Genomic DNA, 21,793 nt, shown 5'->3' with positions numbered 1-21,793 from the left:
ATTCCACCGTTGTTTCTAGCCTGAGAAGAGGAGGAAGCTCAAGCAGCTTGGGCTTTAGGGGGTGAATTGGTACCGCAGTTACATGTAGTATGCCTATAAAGGGAGGTAAAGTTCAGCTAGATTGTGATTGTGAGTGTTAAACGTCAGAAGTATGCATTTGATCGTACGAACACTAGGGAGTTACGTGGAAGGAATAGCCCTGAGCTTGTTTTTTTGGGGGGGGGGGGAGACTGGAGGCTTGGAGTTTAATGTCAGGCTGTTGTAGTGTGCTACTCAGGATTTTAAAAGCTTTGTTGCCTGTGGAATTCCAAATTCTTTAGCTCGGCCACTGAAGCATGGTCTAATTTATCACCTATTTAATCTTGTACATTCATTATACGTACTAGGCCTACATCTATGAATCAGAAGTTCTAGTTTTTAAATAACCTCTTGGATTGTTGTCTTTCCTAAGTAACTCCAGTTTCTTAGGTCCCATTTTTCTCCTTCGTAAAACAAGGGAGTTGGGCTAGATGATGTGAAGTCTCTTCTAACTAAAATTTTTGTGTAGTTACCATGTTTTTTCTTTTTTTTACTATTTTAAAAGAGGGGTGTGTGTGTGTGTGTGAAAGAGGACAGAATGTGAGAATCATTAATCTCCATTATGCATAGCTTGCTTCTTTTTAAAAATATATAAATTTAACACAATTTAAGGCCTATCTTGTTGACAGGGTCTCCTCCTTGGACTTTTACTGTTCTCTTAGGTGAGTTCTTTTAAAAACATCGGCAATACTCTTTCATTTCTCCTATATTTGGCACCACTATCATTAGCTGGATTATCCAGCTCCCTCCCCCAATTTGTAATAAGTTAGCAGAATCAAGCAAAAACATCTACATGTCGGCCATGTTAGAAAATGTATTTCATAATTTGCACCTCCAGACTATCATCTCTGTCAGGAAGTAGGAAGCATATTCAACATTAGTCCTCTGAAATTGTCGTTGGTTACACTGCGTTGATCAAAGTTCTCAGTTTTTCCTTACAGTGTCATAATCATTGCAAACATTGTTCTCCTTGACCTGCCCACTTTATACTGCTTTTTTCTTTTTTCCATAACCAATCTTCTTGAGTTTATCTGAATGCATTCCTTTTGTCATTTCTTATGGTGCAATAATATTCTATTCTGTTCTTATACTATAATTTGTTTAGCTAACCCAATTCTTTGCCATTACAAAAAAAAAAAACCCAACCACTGTAAATATAAGTAATAGCTCTGTTCCTTATCACCTCTCACATAGACTCCTGCAATGGCTTTCTATCTGGTCTCCCCTGCCCTAAGTCTTTCCTCATTCCAATCCATCCTCCTTTTAGATGAAAAGGCGATTTAAACAAAACCAAACAAAACGTTGCCTGATGCCATCCTTGGTTCAATGAACTCCAGTGGTATTTTTCCAGGATCAAATCTGTTTTACATTTAAAGCTTTTCAAAACTTAGACCCTTCCTACCTTTCTACTTAATATTCTTTTACTTACTTTCCTCCACACACTCTTTGATCCAATATCATTGCCCTACCTGGAGTTTCTCTAACATCATACTCCTCCATATACTGTCTCCATGCCTTTAAACTGGCTGTCCCCTATTCCTAAAATGCTCTTCTTTCTCACCTCTAACTCATAGTTTTCATGGATTCCTTCAAAACTCAGCTCAATTTCCACCCTTTTCCAGTCTTTCCAATTGCTAGTAATTTTCCTGCATGACAGATTCTGCTTTGGTTATTCATTTTACCTGTGTGAATCTTTCTATTTCAAGTGTATTTATTGTAAAAAAAAAAATTGCCATATTCTATTTTCAAATACATTTTGCTGTCACCTCTCATTTAAGGGTGAGTTTTTTCCATTAACATTCTTGGTTATATTTGCTAATTATATTTTCTCTCCATGATATCCTACTATCCTTTTCCCTTTCTTTAGTCTGCTTGCCTTTTTAAAAAAAAATTTACAAAGAAGATGGTGGTGAAAAATAGGAAATGTGATCAATACTGATGATCTATAATTAGAACTTCCATTCCACTGACCCTCCACCAGACTTGAATCAATGGGTCTTCCCTTTTCTTTCATTTGAATCCTTGTGACTATTCTCTTACTGACCCTAACTACCTCTTAAAGTCATCTCTCCTGTTGCCAAACAGCCTTTATTCATGTCTTAGAATAATATGCTTAGATAAACCTTAGATTCTTTCACAGCATCATATATTTAAGTAGAACTGACAGAATTTGGACTCTTCCTCTTCCACCATAATACACTTATTCTTTTAATCTGTCATCTTCCTACACCCTACTCCCTAAGTTAAGCTTTATTCTTCTAAATTACCCCTCCTAAGTGCCAAAGTCAATGCCCTTTTCTACCTCTGTCTTCATTTTCCTTTACCTATCTAATTCATTAAGCATTGTTGGTAACCCTTCTTTCTTAGAACACTCTCCTCCATGATTTCCATGACACTACACTGTCCTGGTTCTTATTGTGTTTTTATGATTATCTTAGCTCTTAATGACTTAATTCTGCCTTTTCTCTAAATATTAATACACCACAAGGCTCAGCCTCTAACTCCACATACTTCAACATTGTTCGTTGCAATTAACTTATTTAGTAATGGCTCACATCTATATAAAGTTTTAAATTTTGGAAAATACTCATAATAATCCTGTGATGAAGGTAACACAATTAATTTGGATGGGAGTGGGGTATCTGGATTTGTTTATTTTATTCTTGTAGTGAACTCTTGGTGTGAAAATAGCCTCCATTGGGATGCTGACTAATAGCATTTGTAATTTATAATCTTAGATGTGTGGCAACTAAAGCGCCTTTGGGTTATATAACCCCAGTGCTATTTTCCCTAAGCCTTTAGAAAGACCTTATGCCACTATATTGTTTATCTACCTATCTATCTATCTATCTATCTATCTATCTATCTATCTATCTATCTATCTATATCTATAGCTATCTAGCTATCTATCTGTCTATCTGTCTGTCTATCTATCTAATAACATAAATCATCAGCTTTCCTCTTTGTTTCCAGTGAAACCCAACAGGAAGAGATAGAAAGAAATTAGATTCAAAATAACTATAGAAGCTATAAAATATTTGGGAATGTGCCTACTAAGATACATGTAGGAACTATATGAATCCAAGTATAAAATGCTCTTTCCAAAAATAAAGACAGAGATCAATAATTGGGGAAACATTAATTGTTCATGGGTAGGTTGAACCAATATAATAAAAATGATACTCTTACCAAAACTACAGTAATTTAGCTATTCAATACTGTACCAATCAAACTACCAAGGGAATACTTTATAGCTAGGAAAAAAAAATTCATGTTGAGGGGCAAAGAGTCAAGAATATCAAGAGTAATAATGAAAAAAAAGTGAGGGAGGAATAATGGAGAAAAGGGGCATCGGTCAGTAACAGATCTCAAATTGTACTGCAAAGCAGAAATAAATAGAATGATCTGTAACGATTTAAAACATTTTTAAAAAGTGATCAACAGAATAGACTAGGTACACAACATATGGAAATAAACAAAGTAACAAGGTCTTCCATAAGGCTAAAGTTCCTAAGCTACAGTGCCTGGGCCCTAAGCCTGGAGGGGGTTGTAAAGGCAAGCAAAGTGGGACTTTTTGCTGTTTTTTCTTTTAGAGTTCTAGTTCTTCTCAGCACTAAGGCAATCAAGTGCCTTCGACTGAATCAGGAATCTTTGATGACCTGCTTAAGTCACAAGAAAACCTAAGTCACAATCACATGAGCCTGAGTCATGAAGGTTATGATGCCCTCTGACCTTGAAGAAGTGCATATATACTTATACATCTATAAGTGCATATATACAAAGCATTTTGCTTTGCGGCTCACTCATGGGAAGAGTGTTTGTGTAATGGTAGCTGTTAAGAAGCACCCCTCCCCTTTGAAAACTCAGATGTCTGTGCTTCTCTCTCTGGTAGCTATGTACGTATTGTCTTGGTCAGAGAGTTGGAAGCCCTGTGTGTTGATTTGTGTTTATTTTCTCTGTTTATAATTTCTGCTTGTAATTTCTGTTTGTATTTTCTCTGAAGTTCAGGGTGCTGACTTTTTCCCCCGAAATAAGTGAATGATATATGTATGTTTAACTAAAGTAAGATTGTTAACCCCTTAAAGTTGCTTTCCTTTAGAAAAGCAGATCAAAGAATCTGTGCTAGCAGTCCTCTTGTGTATTGGTGTTATTGGTCTTACACTCCCACAGGACCTGCTAGTAGCTTGTTGTTACTGGGGATTTGAACTTGGAACTATGACTATGCTCCATAGGAATTGAACTAAACTTACATCTTTTCTAGTAAATATTTCTTTGTAAAAGCTAATTTCATTGTGAGTGACCGGTGCAGGGGATCACCCCTACAATAGGAAGAACATCATCAATGGGGGCAGGAGCAATTTGATGAAGACCTGGACCTTTCCAAACCCTGTTAAAAGTACCAGGAAACCTTTGCGGGGAGGGATGAAATATAATATACCTGGCTTTCAGGCTGTGGGAGCCAAGGCAGTTAGTGCTACATAAGGACCTGATTCAAATGTATAAAACTAAGAACCATTCTCTAATAGATAATTGGTCAAAAGGATATGGACAGGCAGTTTTTCACAGGAAAAAAATACAAGCTATCAATAACCATATAGCCACAGAGGAGTTTAACTTTTTAACTTAGAGTGGAAAGAGAGAGAGAGAGAGAGAGAGAGAGAGAGAGAGACAGAGAGAGAGATTTTCCGGCACTGTTAATGTGGGAATGTGTTTTATTGGACTCTGCTTGTTTATGCTGGAGGTTTAATTTGTGTGTGTGTGTGTGTGTGTGTGTGTGTGTGTGTGTGTGTTTGTTTTCATGTTCATTGGGAGGGACAGATTATAAATAACTTAAGTAATTTGTTAAAAAATTTGCTGAAGTGGAAGAAGGATTGATGGTGGCACCAGAAATTTAGTTCACATAAAAAAGACTGGGAAAAAAAAAAACAACAAAAGAAAACCCTAGGCTCTTTCTTTCCTTTCCAAAGCCATTTTGGTTTTCTTTCTCTTCTCTGATAGATTTTGAGTGAGGATGACTGCTTGTTGTGAGGTTAGTACTCCTCCACCCAGCCACTTTGTCCCTGAGTCCATGGTGCCTCTGTTTCTATTGTGTTTCTTCTTTTCTAATCTTAGAGGAATAAGTATGCTGAGATGGGAGCACCCTTGGGACCAGGCAATCCATCAAAGCTCTCCAAGATTCCACTGAAAACTGGGGTCCCAGAGCCTCCTGCAGCAGCAACTGAGTCCAGGGAAGAGCTAGCCCAGATGAGCGAGGAAAGAACTCATTCATCAGCTATGGCGCAACTGGAAGTGAACTTGGTGGCCACTCTAAGAAGGGAGAAAGGGATTCCCAGAGTCAGGAAGCATCCATCAACCACGTATCTTCCCTATATATGTGTTTTGTTCTTCAAGTTTGAACCCATTTTGCTCAGGGACAGAAGATGTATAGAGGGGAGATTGTTAGCCCAGCTTAAGGGATTTGTTTTATACTTATTTCCTTGCTGTACCTTCTCGGTGTAGTTCCCTTTATAAGAGCTAATCGATGACAACTAGTTCACTGGTATTGGAGAGATGTTACCCGATTACTTGGTACTGGGGAACATCTTGTGAGCAATAGATCCCTATACTCTTTAGGGTTAGCTCTAGAAATCTGAGGGGAGAAACTCTCTGGGGACTCAATCTGCTAATATGAATGGAGGTTGGGAGAGCGATCACAGAGGAGGTACTATATATAGATTTTGTACCCTTCTCCTATTGCATATCTTCTTCTTGTCCCAGAGTGAACTCCCAAAGGAGAGCTTCACTGTGCTCTCTCTGTCCTAGAGGATTGGAGCAGTAAATCTCATGTCTGATATGCTCTCCTTCCCTCTGTGGAAATTTCTGGGATTCACAGGTTTCCAGGGAGATAAAAAGGCAGTGCAGCAACACTGGCTCTAGAGAGTTACCTTACAATGCTGAGCAGTAAAGTGAATTGTTTATGATGCTGCATTCAGTTACATTTATGCGCTAAGTTTTGAACTTAGGTCTCCTAACTCCAGGTGCAGCACTCTTTTGACCAAGGCAACTTTCCTTTTCTTTAGTACTTCCTTTAGTATTACTTCCTTACATGTTTGCTATTTATGTTTATATTTATGTTTGCTATATCCTGTTTTCTGAACTAGATTTTTATGCCCTTTAAAGTTGGCTTTTTTATGTCTCATTGAATTCCCCAGGCTGAGCACAGAGAAGGTATTCAGTTTGTTATTATTTCCATTCAGTATTATTATATGCATACTGTCTGCTTTGGAAATGAGTAAAATCTTCCTAGTGACGTTAACTCTCATGTGGAAGAGTACCATTCTCAGTTATGAATATTAGAATTTTCTCTGTGGAGAACCTTGTTATAGCTTCTGTGACTGGATTTGCTTGAAAAAGAAAACATAGTTCTTGTCCTTAAGTCTTTTCATAATCTAGTTTAGAAGACAGGAAGATACATGTGTGCCCCAAGGCCCAAGGGGCCTTGTTCCAACAAAAGGTTCCAACTGTGGGTTCCCACAAGCATAGATTCATCATAGGAAAGCCAGACACCAAAGGGAGGGTATTCAGGTTTCTAGCTCTACTCTTTCCTAGTATGTTTCCGTTACAGAATGAATCTCCAAGGAAATCTCTAAAATGAAGCCGAGGTATGGCTCACAGAGTAAAAGCAAAATCCTGGGATTTCAGATTTAAAGGTTAAAGTTAAGAAATGGAGAAGGCAGGACTAAAGTTTATAGAGCTTCTGTATTAGGCTAACACTTGTTGAACAAAACAAAAAGGCTTATTTGAAAATGCTAGCATATATTATAAAACATAGAGGAGATTAACTTTGCATACTTAAAAGTGATTACTACCCTGACCTCCACTGCTTAAGGGCCAGGTCCTTTACATTTCACTCCTCTCCAGAGTTCTTTGGTACCCTTAAGAGGGTGTAGTATGTCTGGTCTTTCTGCCATTGATTGTGTTCTCCTAATTTTAGGGATCCCTTGATCCCCAATTCAATTTAACCACTTAACAGTAAGATTAGCTTTTACAAAGGAATATTTACTTCAAAGACATAGCAAGAACAAACATGCAAACATCTCACTTCCCAGAAAGGGGGGTGGGGAACATAACCTTTCCTCTACCAGCTTAGTCTCTAGGGAGGAAGATTAGTTTTACAGCATAAATGGCATTAGGTTCACAGCATAAATCCCAAACAGCATGGTCCCACCACGTACCAAGCCCAAAGGCTCCCTGGGCTTTCATTTTGGTACCCTTACTTCTGAGTGCTTCCTCGCTGGGCTGGCAGCCACATTTGGTGAGGAACCCTGATTCTAAGATACCCCACACTCAAATCTCAGGACCATAGATCCTACAGTCAGCTTAGTTCATGTTTCCCCTTCTGTGGGTGAACAAGGCCTCTAATTGATGGACTAGGTTAGAAAGATATTTCCCCAATCTGATAAAGATGTAGTTTGTTTTGGCGCAGAATGGCTTCACCCAGAAGCAAGTCCTTTTCTTCTCCCATGTGGGTGCCCTCATCTTAGATGATCTGAGCATTTTTACATTCTTCCTACTGTTTGAAATATTTACCATCCCCAGTAAATAAGCAGAGGTGCTTTTTGAACACAATACTAGATCTCAATTCAGAATAGTCCTTTGGGATCTCTGGGGAAACATAAGCAAAATCTTTTCACTTACTTGCCCAGTTGTATGCAGGAAAGAGTTTAAAATCAGTCAAAGTTGCATATGCAATTCCACATGTATAGGTGAAAATCACAATTATCCTCAAATATAAAATTTTGTCAATTAAAAAAGAGAACACTATACGAAGTTTACCAAACATTTCTGCTTGCTTAGATTTAACAGGTGCCTTCCAGGGCCTTTGTCAAAAAAAGCAAAGGCAAAGAAAAGTGGCATCCCATCTTGGATAAAAACCTTATCCACATTGTTTATAAACTACATGGAATTCTCTCCACAGAGATTTGGAACTTGGAGTCATATAGGCATCATCACCCCTTTCTAAGATGGGATAATTGTCCAGGGTGGGAACCTTTTCATGATTCCTTTGGTGTATAAGGTCATCCAAATAGGGTCTGAACAAAAGCTATCCCTTCCTACCTAGGACACACTTAGAGTTCCTCACAGAAAGTAGTCCAGGTCTGTTCAAATGCAAAAAGAACAATACATATATTTATACCAGGCAGTAGCAACCTAATGATTCCAGATTTCTCACATTAAACTTAATATCAACAGTCATACAGGATTCAGTAACATAGAAAGTATCAGGCGTTAATCACAGAGTGAAGTTTGCAAAATTAAATCAGTGGAACTGATTTAGGAGAGAACACAGTGGGAAAAACAACCACCGTCACCACCACCACCACTTACAGCCTGTCTGTCCCAGACAGAGAATTGTTCCAGAGGTCCCTGCAAACTCAAAGGACCAAATTTAGTCCCAGATAGTGAATACCATGGTTCTCAATGCCTGAAGACCAAGTCTGTTGCATTCCAACCCTCTCCATGGTTCTCTAGTCCCCTTAAGGGGGTTTGTAGTGTTTAGTCTCCCTGACATTGGCTCAAGCCCCCACCAACTATGTTCCCTTAATTTAAGGGTCTCCCTGTACCCTAGTTCCATTTAACCACTTAAAAGTCAGAATAGCTTTTTCAAAGGAATATTTACTCTAAAGGTATAGCAAGGAAAAATATGTAAAAATCCCTCTTTGATGACTCCAGTCTCTAGGGAGGGAGATAAGCTTCACAGCATGAATGAGTTCCCATATAGCATGAACCCCATGAAGTTCCAAGTCCAAAGGCCCCCTAGGCTTGCATCCTGGTACCGTTCTGAGTGCTTCCCTGCTGGACTAGCAGCAACATCTCACCAGGAATCTTGCCTCAAAGTTGGCCAATGCTTGAGCTCCCATGTCCTGGGACTGGCCACTTGTACCTAGAACTAAAAGGATAAACAAAACAAAGCAAAACCCTAAGCCTTAGTCTCAGGGCCTCAGGAGAAGAACCAGCAAACTGATGTTCCGAAATCCCAGAGAAGAGAGAACATCCAAAAAGAGAAAATGGTAACCAATTGGTCATTTGTAACTTTGGTCATTAGTAATTTTAGAAAAAGTAGTTTCAACCTAGTGATGAGATTGAAAGCTAGGTTATAGAAGGAAAGTAGAGGAAGTGGAGGGAGGCAATGAGTATAGACATTTTCAAATGCATCCCCACCCCTCACCAGAAGTTTAGCTGAGAAAGGGAAGAGACTTGTAAGGTGATAGCTTGCAGGGAGGGTAAGACCTGGTGAAAGGTGGGTTTTTTTTTTTTTTTGGATGAAAGAGACTTGGGCATGTTTGAAGACCCACTCTGGAAGGAATCAGTAGTAAGAGAGAAGTTGGAGATGGGAGAGAAAGAATAATTGAAGTAATCTGCTGGAGAAGATAGGATGAGATTCCATAATCAAGGGAACATGTAGAGATGTTGACCTTAATAAATATCAGGACCATATCATCAGCAAAGACAGGTAGAATGGAGGAAAATAGGAAATAATGTCAAGGGATTTTGAGATGAAGAGAAAAGGGAGAGAGGGAACTCACTTTGAACAGCCTTAAGTTTCTCAGAAAAGTAATAGGTAAGGTGCTCAGATGAGAGGTTAGGGAGTGTGGGGGTGCCAGAGCAAGGTAAATGCTCTTTGTGGAACTGCTGAACAGATGTTTTATTTTCACCTTAGATCTGTACTATTTGAGAAAATCAGGTAGTTTAGAACTCTGGTCTAATGGGACAGGTGAGGTGGGATCAATATCTTGACCTCTTCTCCTACCACTCCCCATATAACTTAGGTTAGTTATTTCTTAAAATATATTGAAATTGTTGTTGAGATTTGATTGACTCAGAGAACTAAGGCTTGGGGCATTTGTCCTAACATGCTGGTGAGAGAAATGATTATTAAATTACCAATTATCAGGGAGATCCAGTTTTTATTTTCCCTTCCTAGATCTTCATTCTCTACTAGGCCAAGCCAGCATCTGAAGGATATTGCTGATAATGAGATTGGATTCACTTTCTCCTTAATCTTGTTCATACCCCACCCAAGTAGGGAAACTCCTTGTGTTTAGCTCAGGCTTGGGGAAAAAAAGGATAAATTCTTTGATTATGTTGCCCAAGGCTGGGGGTGGTTTGGAAGTAAATAACATAAGCAAAGTCATATCCCCAAGTCCCTCATTAGAATATTGTCTCATCACAATGTTCATTTTTCTTATTAATTGTTAACCCATCAGAGTTGATTGCCATCTGCTGGAATACCCACTCTTCCAGGGCATATATAAGCATAAGGAAGTGGCTATGATTCCTCTTTGATCTTTGAGAGGACAATGAGCCCTTTTTGTTAACTACCTGCTAGCTGTAGTTGATAAAATTGATTATAATTTACTCAGAAACTCTGTCTTTTGGAAATTTTTTATTGCCGCACTGGTCACCTGGGTTCAAAAGAGCTGGGGCTCCTCCATAAGGCTTTAGATTCAGACTAGCAACATGAAAAAGAAGGGGAAACTGGTCAATTGAGTCAATGCTTTATCCTGAATACACATCCCTTCCTTTTTCTGAACATTCTTTCTCTGCTGTAGCTAAGTAAACCTCTTTTGTTAACTATTAGACAGCTTGTGAGTTTCTCATTTCATTCCTGTTTTGGACCTAAACTACCAGTGTACTAGCCAGAGTCAGACCCAGTCTCCTATAGCATGGCTTGGGGTTTCCTTAGTCAATCACATCATCGTATTCTTCATCTTGTAGGCTGGCATCCAACTCTGCAACTTTCCACCTAAATGTTACTACGAAGACTTGAAAAGCCCATTCCCAAAGTCCATTGGTTGTTGGCCTGTGACTAGGGAAACAAATATCTCATCAGAAGAGAGCTTCCAGGGAGAACCATCAAGATGGTAGAGTAAGAAGAAGAAACATAATCTAGCTCTACTACTGCAGCAAAGATTGGGGAAGAGCACCAGACTTAGTGCTGAAACAGTAATCCAAGGAAAAACCATAGTAGGTGCCTGTTTCTAGCCCTTCTTGGCACAGGGTGATAGACTACTATAGTAACCAGGGAGTGGGGTCTAACAGAAAAGACCCATCAAAAGCCTTTAATTGAGCATATTGGGATTGGGGCCAGAGGGCTGTGAATTTAGGACAGACAGTACAGACTAGTGGTGATTTTGTAGTTGGGTCTTTCTGATGCTATGCATATACCAAGGTGGGAGTGTGGTGGCTGAAATTGTGTACCCAAGGAGCATAAACTGGGGCAAGCCTGTAGTTCTCACTCTCTAACCCCATCGGCCTTTTAGTACACTGACAGGACTGGGGTCGGTAGCTGTCTCTTTGAGCTCCCATCAGGAATGAAAAACATTGAGCTGTGCCATCTAGACCCCTAAACAAGGTCAAGAATCTTTAAAGCTCAGCCCTGAAGGGCAGCAATAAGAGAACTTATGGTACAGAAAGTTTGCAGCTCACTGGCCTGAATTACCTCTGAAGTCCTCGAAGACTACCATAGTCTTTATTCAAAGGAAGCAGTTGCAAGATTTAAAATAATACAGATCAGGACTATACAAGGCACCAAAATTCCTTCCAGAAATAGACAGAACCTGGACTTAACACAAAGTCCCAATTCATTAAAAAAAAGGTTGGAAAAATGAGTAAACAAAAAATACTGATGGTAAAGAAATATTGTCCATTCAGAGATGCCCAGGACACAAACCTAGAAGAAGATAATAACACTACAACATCTGCATCATCAAACAAAACTCAGCTTAGTCAAAAGGTCAACTAGAATTACTAGAAGAAAGGAAGGAAGATTTTCAACATGATATTATAAAGGAAATCTCTAGAGATAAGAGGTAGATGTGAATGTCCTTCCCTCTCTTTGCTTACTGAATTCCTACCTTTCCTTTAAAAATGATCCCAAAAAGTAACTATTTTGTGAGGTATTCTTGGCACCTCCCCTCTGTCTCCTTCACAAGACACATTCACACTTAGTTTAAGTAATCTGTAGTTACCAAGCGAAAGCGGCTTTTTATCTGAACTCCAAAAGAGCATTGTACCCCTAGGCTTCAAATATCTTTTTGTAAAAGATAGATCTATTTCTAGTAAAATTGTCTTCTTGAAGTTAGGAGAGCAAATGACTCAGTCTTGCCCATTGTACTATTCTACATGAAGGCAGAAATATAGTAGAGAGAAGGAGTGGAGCATTCCAAATTATGTTTATTTATAAATCTATAGGTCCCTGCTTTTATTTGACTCTTAGTGCTTTGCTCTTACTTCTCTTTTGTAAATTTCACACAATTTCTTGTGTCATGGTTATTTCCCTACATTCTTTTCAAAAGAGACACACTATTGTCACCTGTAGTTTTTATATCACAGTTATTTTTGAATATACCCCTTTGCCGGCAAGTCTTTGACTTTATGAGAAGAACACAGCTTTGGTTTTATTAGTCTTTTTTGCTTTTTCCACACTCTGCTTATGTCCCTCTTCGTGTCATAAAAGTCTTCGTTTGTCTGTGAATTCTTCATACTTGTCCTTTCTTTTGGTGGAACAACCTTTCATTATATACCACATGTGCTAAGTTATCTGAAATCAGCGGGTACCCACTTTGTTTCCAGGTTTCTGCTATCACACACAGAGAGAATAATTCTAGATATTTTATTACTTTGGGGATCTGTCTTTCTATCTTTAACTTTCTTGAGATATAAACCCAGCGGGTCAAAGAATGTCAATAGTTTAGTTACTTTTTTCTTATTTGTTTTCAATTATTATCCAAGGTGTTTGGACTATTTCACAACTCTACGAACAGTGTGTTAGTGTTCCTGTCTTCCTGCAGCAGTATACAGACAGGCCTTTTCAATTAATTAGATAGGAAATTCCTTGAGAATGTGATATGTGTCCTATCTATTTTTTTCCACTTAAAATTTTTGTTGCAATAAAATAAAAGTTGCAGCTGTGGCTTGTGATACATAATTGGAAATCAGTCCAGATTTTTGTAGGGGAGTCTTTATTACAGACTGGAGTCCAACTGTACCGTCTCTCCCTTGTAAATAATGTGTGACTGCCCCATTGTAGGACAAGGAGATCATCTGTCTATCTGGTTTAGTAGACATTGAAACAGAATGTCATGAATCTTCTGAAGTGATTAGTTTGTGTAGGAAGGGAAGGTGATAAGGAAAAGTCCCTGATATGCTGAATATGCCACCCATGTGTCAACCATTTACCAAAGGTTTGGTCCAAAGAAACAAACGGAATCAGTTTTCCCTTTAATTGAAAGTTTGTCCTACGAACAAACACAATGGGGTTCCCCCTTGGCAAAGGTTTGTTCAAGAACAAATAGAACGGGGTTCTTTGACCAAGGAACAAACAGAATAGATTGTACATGTGCTATAACATGCTTATTTATTCTCATTAAGCCAGAGAGTCATGCATTCATGGAGTCAGAAAATAATTTTGAACTCAGAGGTAAACAAGCTGAAGGAGACGCTTTGTACACTTCGAGCAAACCCAACTTAGGATGCCTGTATCAATCCCAAACTGTTGTTTCCATATGAGTTAACCTTAAGCATAGTATGAGAAAGGAATTTCTTAATAGGATAGATTGTGCATACAATAAGATAAGAGAAGTGTTGAAGTGTCAATTGGAATTATAGCTCCAGGATGTCTGTGTTTCTTTTATCATTAACTTGACTATACACATACACACACACACACGCACACACACACACACACACGCACACACACACACATACACACACATACACATATATATAAAATATGTATATAGCATAGCATGTGTCCATAAGATAGCAAGATAAGAAAAGGTCCATTATTCAGGATAGTGTCTGGTTCAATGGGCCTTGTCCTTGGTAGTCATAAACAGAAGAATGTTCCTGGTCAGCTTCATGCGGCCTTGTAGTTGTTGAGCCAGGAAGGGGCATTTTGGGTTCACTCAGAGAGCAAAGCAAAGTATGTCTGTTATGCTGGAGCATGTAATACATTATGGTAGGTTAAGGGCAGAGTGGGCCAAAAATATCTTCTTCCTGATTGGCCAATTCAGGTTTTAGGCCTTTCTGAGGTGATCGGGGACTCAAAATGGTTCACACCTGTAAATGGGCCAATACTCTGGTCCCTTTTCTGAATATGTGGCTTGGCCTCCTGTTGAAGGACATATGGATTATTGCAATAATACAGAAACTCCTGTTTGGTCACCAATAATAGAGGTCACGTTGAAGATTATTTGCCATATTGTCAAGATCTAGGTCGCACATGGAGGGCTTGGAGTCAGGAAGCCCTGAGTTCAAATCTGACCTTTGACACATACTAGCTGTGTGACCCTAGGCAAGTCACTTCACCCTGTTTGCCTCAGCTCGTTTTACAGCTGGAGAAGTAAATGCAAACCACATCAGTATCTTTGCCAAGAAAACCCTAAATGGGTGTCATGAAGAGTCAGACATGACTGAAAGTGACTGAACAACAAACAGCATACAAGAAGTTCCTACTTGGTAGTCTATAAGTGTAACAGAGGAAAAGTAATTTATTTATCTTTTGAGACTTTACTGGTATTTCTCCTTCCTTAGACTTCTAGTAGATAGAGATGATTTCTCTTCTCTTACCACTGGCATGGTAGTAACAGTGAGAACATTTGCTTGCCTATTGATTCTAAAAGGCAGTTAGGTGGCACAGTGCCACATCTGAAGTCATGAAGACTCACCTTCCTGAGTTCAAATCTGGCCTCAGACACTTGCTAGCTGTGTGACCCTGGGCAAGTCACAGTATCTGTTTGCCTCAGTTTCCTCATCTGTGGCAAAACCACTCCAGTATCTTTGCCAAGAAAACCCCAAACAGAGTCATGAAAGGTCAGACACAACTGAACAAAAAATGACTCCAAACTCTTGGTTGTCTTCTGTTTTCTCCCCGGAGCACAGGTCAGTGTTTGTAATCCTGAGAAATGTATATTCTAGCCCTGGAATTGATCTTGTGTGAAAATTTCTGAGTTTTCTGAGTTGAGGGTTAGATGCCCAAAGGGAGGTGATTTTTATAACAAAAGTACCATTGATAAAAGGGTGCTACAACTGAAAGGACAAAGACCTAGCTACTGCTTGGCTACAGAGGAGTTCTGGATTTTGTAAATGGCTCAGACAGTACAGGTCTGAGATGAAAGTGAAATCTTTTTCAGCAGTCTTACAAAGTTATTCTTAACTTTCAGGAGACTATAAGTGAGTATAAGCCTGTAAGTAGGTTATTATGTCATGTTTCTGTATTTTAAAAATATGCATGTTTATGAATTGTTTGCATTTTAAGCATTTTTTCAGTGAAAGTCATTATTCTATACCTGAAACAGGAAAAGAAGCATCATTGTAAGGAGGGTTTTGCAATGGAAAAGACCAAAGTCTTTATGGGAGGGATGTCCCCTAGGCCATATTCTTAGAGGTTTCCAGGGATTGGGAATTTAGGATTGGAGCTTTTCTTTTAAAAAAAAAAATTTTTTTAAATCAAGATTTCCAGAGTATTCATGCTCTTCACAAAAGAAAGAGAAATTTGAGGCTTAACCAAGGTTGTCTGTAACTTCCTTACCTCATTATCACCATTCTGTCCAGAACAAATTGGTTGGTATAGCTTATTATGTTGAGGAGTTCTTTGGGACTTATTCAGCTTTTAAGCATTCAAAGAAGTTGTTTCTCTTTCTGGAGCTTATTATTGGATAACTGTCAATCTTTTTCATGAATCAAATATTTTTTCTATTCTTAGACATCATCTAGTACTCTTTCTTATGCACTTTGCTATATATACACAAAGAATTGTGTGATGATGCCTAGGTACAATTACTAGGCTTTATGCCAGCTAGTTACTTAAGGTGGGTACAAAAGGTCAAGTTGATTCACTGTTTGCCTTTAAGATATGCAACAGGATTTCAGGCTCTGGCATTTTATTCCCAAGTACCGTCTTCGTCTTCCTTTCTGAAGGATAGACAATTCAGTCCAGCAGATGTAACAAGGAATCTCGAGGGAGAGATAGGAGGTACCATTTAATAGGCAAATCAAACCATCATCAACATCATCACCATCATCACTACCACCACCACCCTGACCATCATCTCCCCTCAGATCCTGGAGGCAGGCTGCAACCCTGAACCCAAGAAACCTTTGGAATAGCAGTGTCCACTCCCCACTACAGATACAGTTACGGAAGACACAGAAAAGAAAGCTTTTACCACAACTCTTATCACTATTAAATTCAATATCAGAAAAATGACAATTTATCGGTGGAAAATGATGCTAAAGTAGAGGTATCATGTTCTGCTTTGCTGATATACTCTCAAGGTCATGAGACCTTTCTGTTTTACTTTTAGCTGAAACTATATATATACACACATACCTACGTACACATACACATACATACATAATACATATAAACATGTAGTTTTCTCCATTAGAATGGGAGCTTCTTGAAAGCAGGAACTGCTTTACTTTTTTCTTTGTAGGCCCAGCATTTAATACGGTTTTTTGAACGTAGTAAATGCCTAATAAATGCTTTTTGCATTTATTATTTTATTCATTTGTTCATTCCTCCTTTCCCCTCATAACTCACCTTTATGAGAATATAAGTCAAATGCAGGATTTTTGCAGATGTATCACATGAAGGATCACTAGGAGTCAGTGGCAGAGCAGGCACTAGAATGCATATCATCCAGCTGGCTACATGACTGTTGATAAATTGTCTAATATTCCTGATCAGGGAAATGTGGGGGTCAGAAAAAGATGTTCTAGACCTAACATTCTATGATTCTATGAGTCTTTGATGTATTGAGGGGAATCACAGGAGACAGGAGCAGTATTGTGAACATGGAAATGAGAAAGCAGGTTAGTATTTACTGGGAGTATTGAGGGCTTTCTCTTCTGGATGCTGTAACCTTTCCATCTCTCTCTCTCCCCAGACTTCTCAAAGCAAGATCATGAATATAAGCTGGTGTTTTTAATTTGTTTTTTTGTTTTGTTTTGTTTTGGCAGGGTAATTGGGGTTATGTGACTTGCCCAAGGTCACACAGCTAGTACATGTGTCAAGTGTCTGAGGCTGCATTTGAACTCAGGTCCTCCTGACTCCAGGGCTGGTCCTCTACTCACTGTGTCACCTAGCTGCCCATATTTCTAATTCGTTAAAGACAGAATATCTCAAAACTGCATAGGATAAAATCTAATTACTGCAGACTGGAGTGGAGAGACAATCCAAAAGTACAGTGAAAATGCTGGAGAAGAAAACCATGTCAGAGGGTCAGATCTTGAAATGCCTTTATTAATTTTTCCCATGTCTTTCTTCTTCCTTCAGACATCAGGTCATGCAAACAAAGAAACAAAGATGGGCCAGGGAAGCACTAATCAAAGTAATTAAACATTTTGCAACCAGAGATAATTTTCAAAAGTTGAATTTAGGATTCTAGACTTATGGAGGAAAGGGACTTTAGAGATCATCTAGGCCAACTCACTTAAAGGAGGAAACTGGGGCCCGGACAGGGTGGTTTGCAGATGGTAACACAGGGAGTCAATGGCAGAGACATGTTTTGAATCTCAGTCCCCTGGCTGTAAGTTCACTGTTCTTGCTGCTGCAGGATACTTCCATTGACACAAGCATTCCTTGGCATGTTTTATGTATGTTTTAGGAGAGGAAAAAAGAAAAGGGAAAATTAGGCTTTAAATATAACCCCTTGCTTGTGGATACTATAGAATTTTTTTTCTTATGCAGTGACTATATTTGCTTTATTACACAGAAGGATCACAGATGGGAGATTATGAATTATTATAAATTACAAATTGCTTTTGTTAGAATCAGTGACCACACTACGTTCAATACAAATTTACTGACAAGGAAGTATTTTGATACTACGGAATTAAAGCCACTGAGAATGAGAGTGCATTTTGAAAGAGCTCCTGGGGTCACTTTGGGAGAATTGGCATCCTTGGTGGCCTCCAACATGATGAGCTTTTGATCAACTGTCAAGAAAGGGGCATCTGGATCCTCGGGAAGTGTTGTTACTCCCTAAGATACCATAGAAAATTTTGTTAAAATCAATTGTAATGTTCCAGGCTTTGCTCAAGGTACCACGTGTACCTTCTTCAACAACTCTTAGGATCGCGCTTGCGCTTTTTACCATCGTTCTAAACCTAAGTTCAGACGAGTTGAGAGTAAGGTGGAATAGTGCAATAAATAATTTTCCAAGAAGCAAAACAAAAGACGTAAATTTCAGGTCCCGATTATTTTTATAGGGCTTCTATGCAAATAAACTCTATCCCAGCTCCTGATTGGAGCAACTTGACTGAAGTGGGACGATCATATTTAAATATGAGACTTTTTCTTAGACCCAACCTTTTGATTGGCTAAAACGATCAGAATTCTGTTTTTGACCAATAGCTGAACAGTTTGATAAGTTAGTTATTTAACACAAGTAATACCCTTTTTGCTGCCTACTTTGGACGAAACTCGCTGGTCTGGAGGCCAATGTACCTCCCAGGGCAGTTGGGTTTAGCCTTGTGCTCAGCCTGCTTCCCAAAGGCGAACCTAAAGTCTTGGAACTGGCCAGCAACAAAAGCGAAAGAGAGACACGTAAACCTTCTTCACTACCACCAGTCGTCAGAGGCAACATAAGCGTTGCGCAGTGGATAAAGTGCAGAATTAAGCATGAGGCAAGGGTTTTTGCTTCAGCCACAAGTGATAGCTGGCCCTGCCCAAGTAATTTCCCCCAGCCCTTTGAACTCAATTTTCTCATCTGTAAAATGGAAATGGGGAGAGGGGTAAAGATAGGACTACACGAGATAAACTGCACATATAGAACCGGCTAAATAGAGCCACAAAGATAATTTAAATCAGGAGCTTTGCAAAGGACGTGGATTTACGTCTTGCTCCAAAGCAGACATAATTGCTGCACCAAAAGATCGAACGGATACAATGCCCAGGATTAGGGAAGCTCGTAAGGGACAAAATTAGTTCGGGGCAGGGGAAAAGCTGAAGTTCCTGGAAACAGAAGCTTTCGAAATAACCCGTTTTTAGGGAAAAAAGCTTTCCTTCGGCCCCCTCTTCTCCATTAAGCAAATCTTAAACTAAAAATAATTTCAGCCACCACAAATATCTAGACGCTGGATTCCCCACTATCCAAAAGAATCCTCCAGAAAGGCCAACTTTGGGCGGGAGTCGGCGATGAGGCTGGGGGAGTATGGTGGCTCCGCGAGAGAAAATGTCTCAGACTATTTGCGTTCGTAAGGGTATACATAAATTTCCAGGGATATATATTTGACTTTTAAATTGTTACTCTCCGATTTACCCTAACAAAATTTTAAGTGTTGCTTGAAAAAGGAATTCTTTATCAATGAAAACATTTGCAGAAGCCTCAAGAACAAAGCATTTTGCGGCTTGAACTTTTTTAAAAAGTAAAACTGTCCTTGGAGTCATTGTGCTGGAAGCCCTTTTCCTCAAACTAAAGCATTGCAGATGTAAGCAGTACGTACACAGAATATGAATGCTGAAGAACAAGGAGAAAAGGAAACTACATTTATAACCATTAAGAGCAAGTGGGAGTGTGTAGGGATTCATTTTTTTCCAATCAAATTGTCCAGAATTCAAGGCTACGTGAGGTTGAATAACAAACCAATTTATTCGAGGCGCGGGACTTTTGAATGTTTCTCTAGCCCAGCGGTTCTCAAACTTTTCGGCCCTTTACAACGGCTGGAAATTGAGAGCGCCAGATACCCTTTTTAAAAAAAATTTCATCTCTACCGACGCCTAATTAGAAATAAAAGTAGTATTTGCGGTGAATCGTTTTGACCTCACGAATGCCCTTGAGTCGGGGATCGGGGACTCCCGGGGTCTCTCTGGACAAGTTTTGAGAACCCGTGCTCTGATCAATAAGCACTAACCTACTTGTTCCTGCAAGTAAGGCCTGTCATTTAAAGAGACAAAAAAAATTTCAAATTTTGCAAGTTTATTTGGTTCCTGTTTATAGGCCACTTAAAGACACTGGATCAGCTGACCATCGGGTCTGTCAGTCTGGCAACTCTCCCGGGGGCCCGTGGGCTTTACAACTGGTCAGGCACTATGGCGCCGCAGGATATCCGGTACTACCAACAAAATAAATAAAAATACGGCGTCTAAGCTGCTCTTCCACAACACCAAGCAAGTAAGACAAGAGCCTGGTCTGGGATAAGGGGGTACAAAAAAAAACCAAAAAGTACGTAAGGGGGAGTGTGGGGGCCCATCGCATTCTGATCTGGCGAAGTAAAACCCCCCCTCTCCCTGCTCCCTTTCCCCCTTCCCCATTGCAATTGCTTAATTAAATATTGCAGGGCCCCGAAACATACGTATCGAGCTCTTTTCATTGAGATCCTTGGGTGGCTCTGAAAAGAGCCTTTGAGGTGTTGGAAGTTCCCGCGGAGACCTACTTCTTCTTTGGCGCCGCCTTCTTGGGCTTGGCTGTTTTAGGTTTGGTCACCTTTGCCTTCGCTGCCTTGGGCTTCACGGCTTTCGCCTTCGCAGGGCTCTTAGCCGCCTTCTTGGGCTTAGCAGCTTTGGCTTTCTTGGGGCTCTTGGCCGCCTTCTTGGCTCCCGTCGCCGCCGCCGGCTTTTTCGCTTTCTTCGGGGTCTTCTTCAAGGTTTTCTTCGTGGCCGCCCCCGTGGTCTTTTTGGGCTTCTTGGCAGCCCCCGATGACTTCTTGGCTTTGGCGGAGGCCGATTTCTTGGCCTTCCCTTTGCCTTCGCCCGCAGGGGTCTTTTTGTTGAGCTTGAAGGAACCCGAAGCGCCGGTCCCCTTGGTCTGCACAAGAGTGCCTTTGTTCACCAGGCTTTTGAGCCCCAGCTTGATGCGGCTGTTGTTCTTCTCCACATCGTAGCCGGCGGCCGCCAGCGCCTTCTTGAGGGCGGCCAGAGACACGCCACTGCGCTCATTGGAGGCGGCCACAGCCTTGGTGATCAGCTCAGACACCGGGGGCCCAGAAGCCTTTCGCCGCGCTCCTGCGGAACCCGTTGGCTTCTTCGCCTTCTTCTTCACAGGTGTCTTCTCTGCTGGAGCTGGAGTAGCCGGCGCGGCAGGAGCAGTCTCAGACATAGTAGCAAACCTAGATAATTACAGTAAAAAATGCTGTAGAACCCACAGTGTCAATATAGCAGTGCTCGCAGGGCCGGGGGTATATATAGAGAGGAGCTGCTTTGTGATTGGTGCGCTGCCCAGCTCGCCTCCCTGGCAGGGACAGTGTCTCAGCTCTGAAGAGGAGTTGTGTTTGTTACACTTCAAAAAAGGGGAAAATTATAAAAATTCCCTGTATGGAATCACGCGGTTTCAATCGGAAAATAAGTGGAGACGTCTCAGGCTTCATGTCCCTCTTCTTTTTTCTCTGTAGCCTCAAATTCTACACCAGCAGCCTTTCCAAACACACGTAACTCTGAGCAAAATTCAGGTGAAATCAAGTCAACTTCTTGTTTTTTCTCTAAAATACAAATTCGTCCCTTTACTCCTGAAAGTTCTTCCTCCCTGGGATTGTTCATCATATGCTTGGCTTCTCATCTGCACAAAAACCAAGTTATTTTTATCATCATTTACACAAAAATTCCGTTTCTCCGCGGGGGAAGTAACACAGGCTCTCCCACGATTTCTGTAAATGGAATAGTGGGAATTGGCGACTGGGGCAACGATTTGATTCTGTAGTCATTACACGAAGTTATTTTGGGATGTAAGGG

At 40.1% G+C, this 21,793-nt stretch overlaps 2 protein-coding genes across 6 annotated transcripts in view; one reads left to right on the top strand and one right to left on the bottom strand.

Annotated features, from left to right (window-relative positions):
• LOC118856856 (histone H3-like) overlaps window positions 1-21,793 on the top strand; it is a 36,358-nt gene that overhangs the window by 530 nt on the left and 14,035 nt on the right. The window lies entirely within an intron of this gene.
• LOC118856835 (histone H1.4-like) lies at window positions 17,348-21,204 on the bottom strand. 5 transcript variants are annotated; one of them, XR_005010887.1, is made up of 2 exons: window positions 20,422-21,204; window positions 17,348-20,181 (listed from the first exon to the last, which is right to left on the bottom strand). XR_005010887.1 is itself a non-coding variant. In XM_036767363.1 (2 exons), the coding sequence occupies exons 1-2, from the start codon at window positions 21,162-21,164 to the stop codon at window positions 20,157-20,159; spliced, it is 687 nt and encodes a 228-aa protein (XP_036623258.1). In that variant the 5' UTR covers window positions 21,165-21,204; the 3' UTR covers window positions 17,348-20,156. The 5 variants fall into 5 exon arrangements, 2 of the variants coding, with proteins under 2 accessions (XP_036623258.1, XP_036623259.1); XR_005010888.1 differs by having other exon boundaries at window positions 17,348-18,109; XR_005010889.1 differs by having other exon boundaries at window positions 17,348-17,706.

Source organism: Trichosurus vulpecula, chromosome 7, assembly GCF_011100635.1.
Source record: "Trichosurus vulpecula isolate mTriVul1 chromosome 7, mTriVul1.pri, whole genome shotgun sequence".
NCBI lineage: Eukaryota > Metazoa > Chordata > Mammalia > Diprotodontia > Phalangeridae > Trichosurus > Trichosurus vulpecula.
This window is presented reverse-complemented; position numbering and strand designations above follow the sequence as displayed.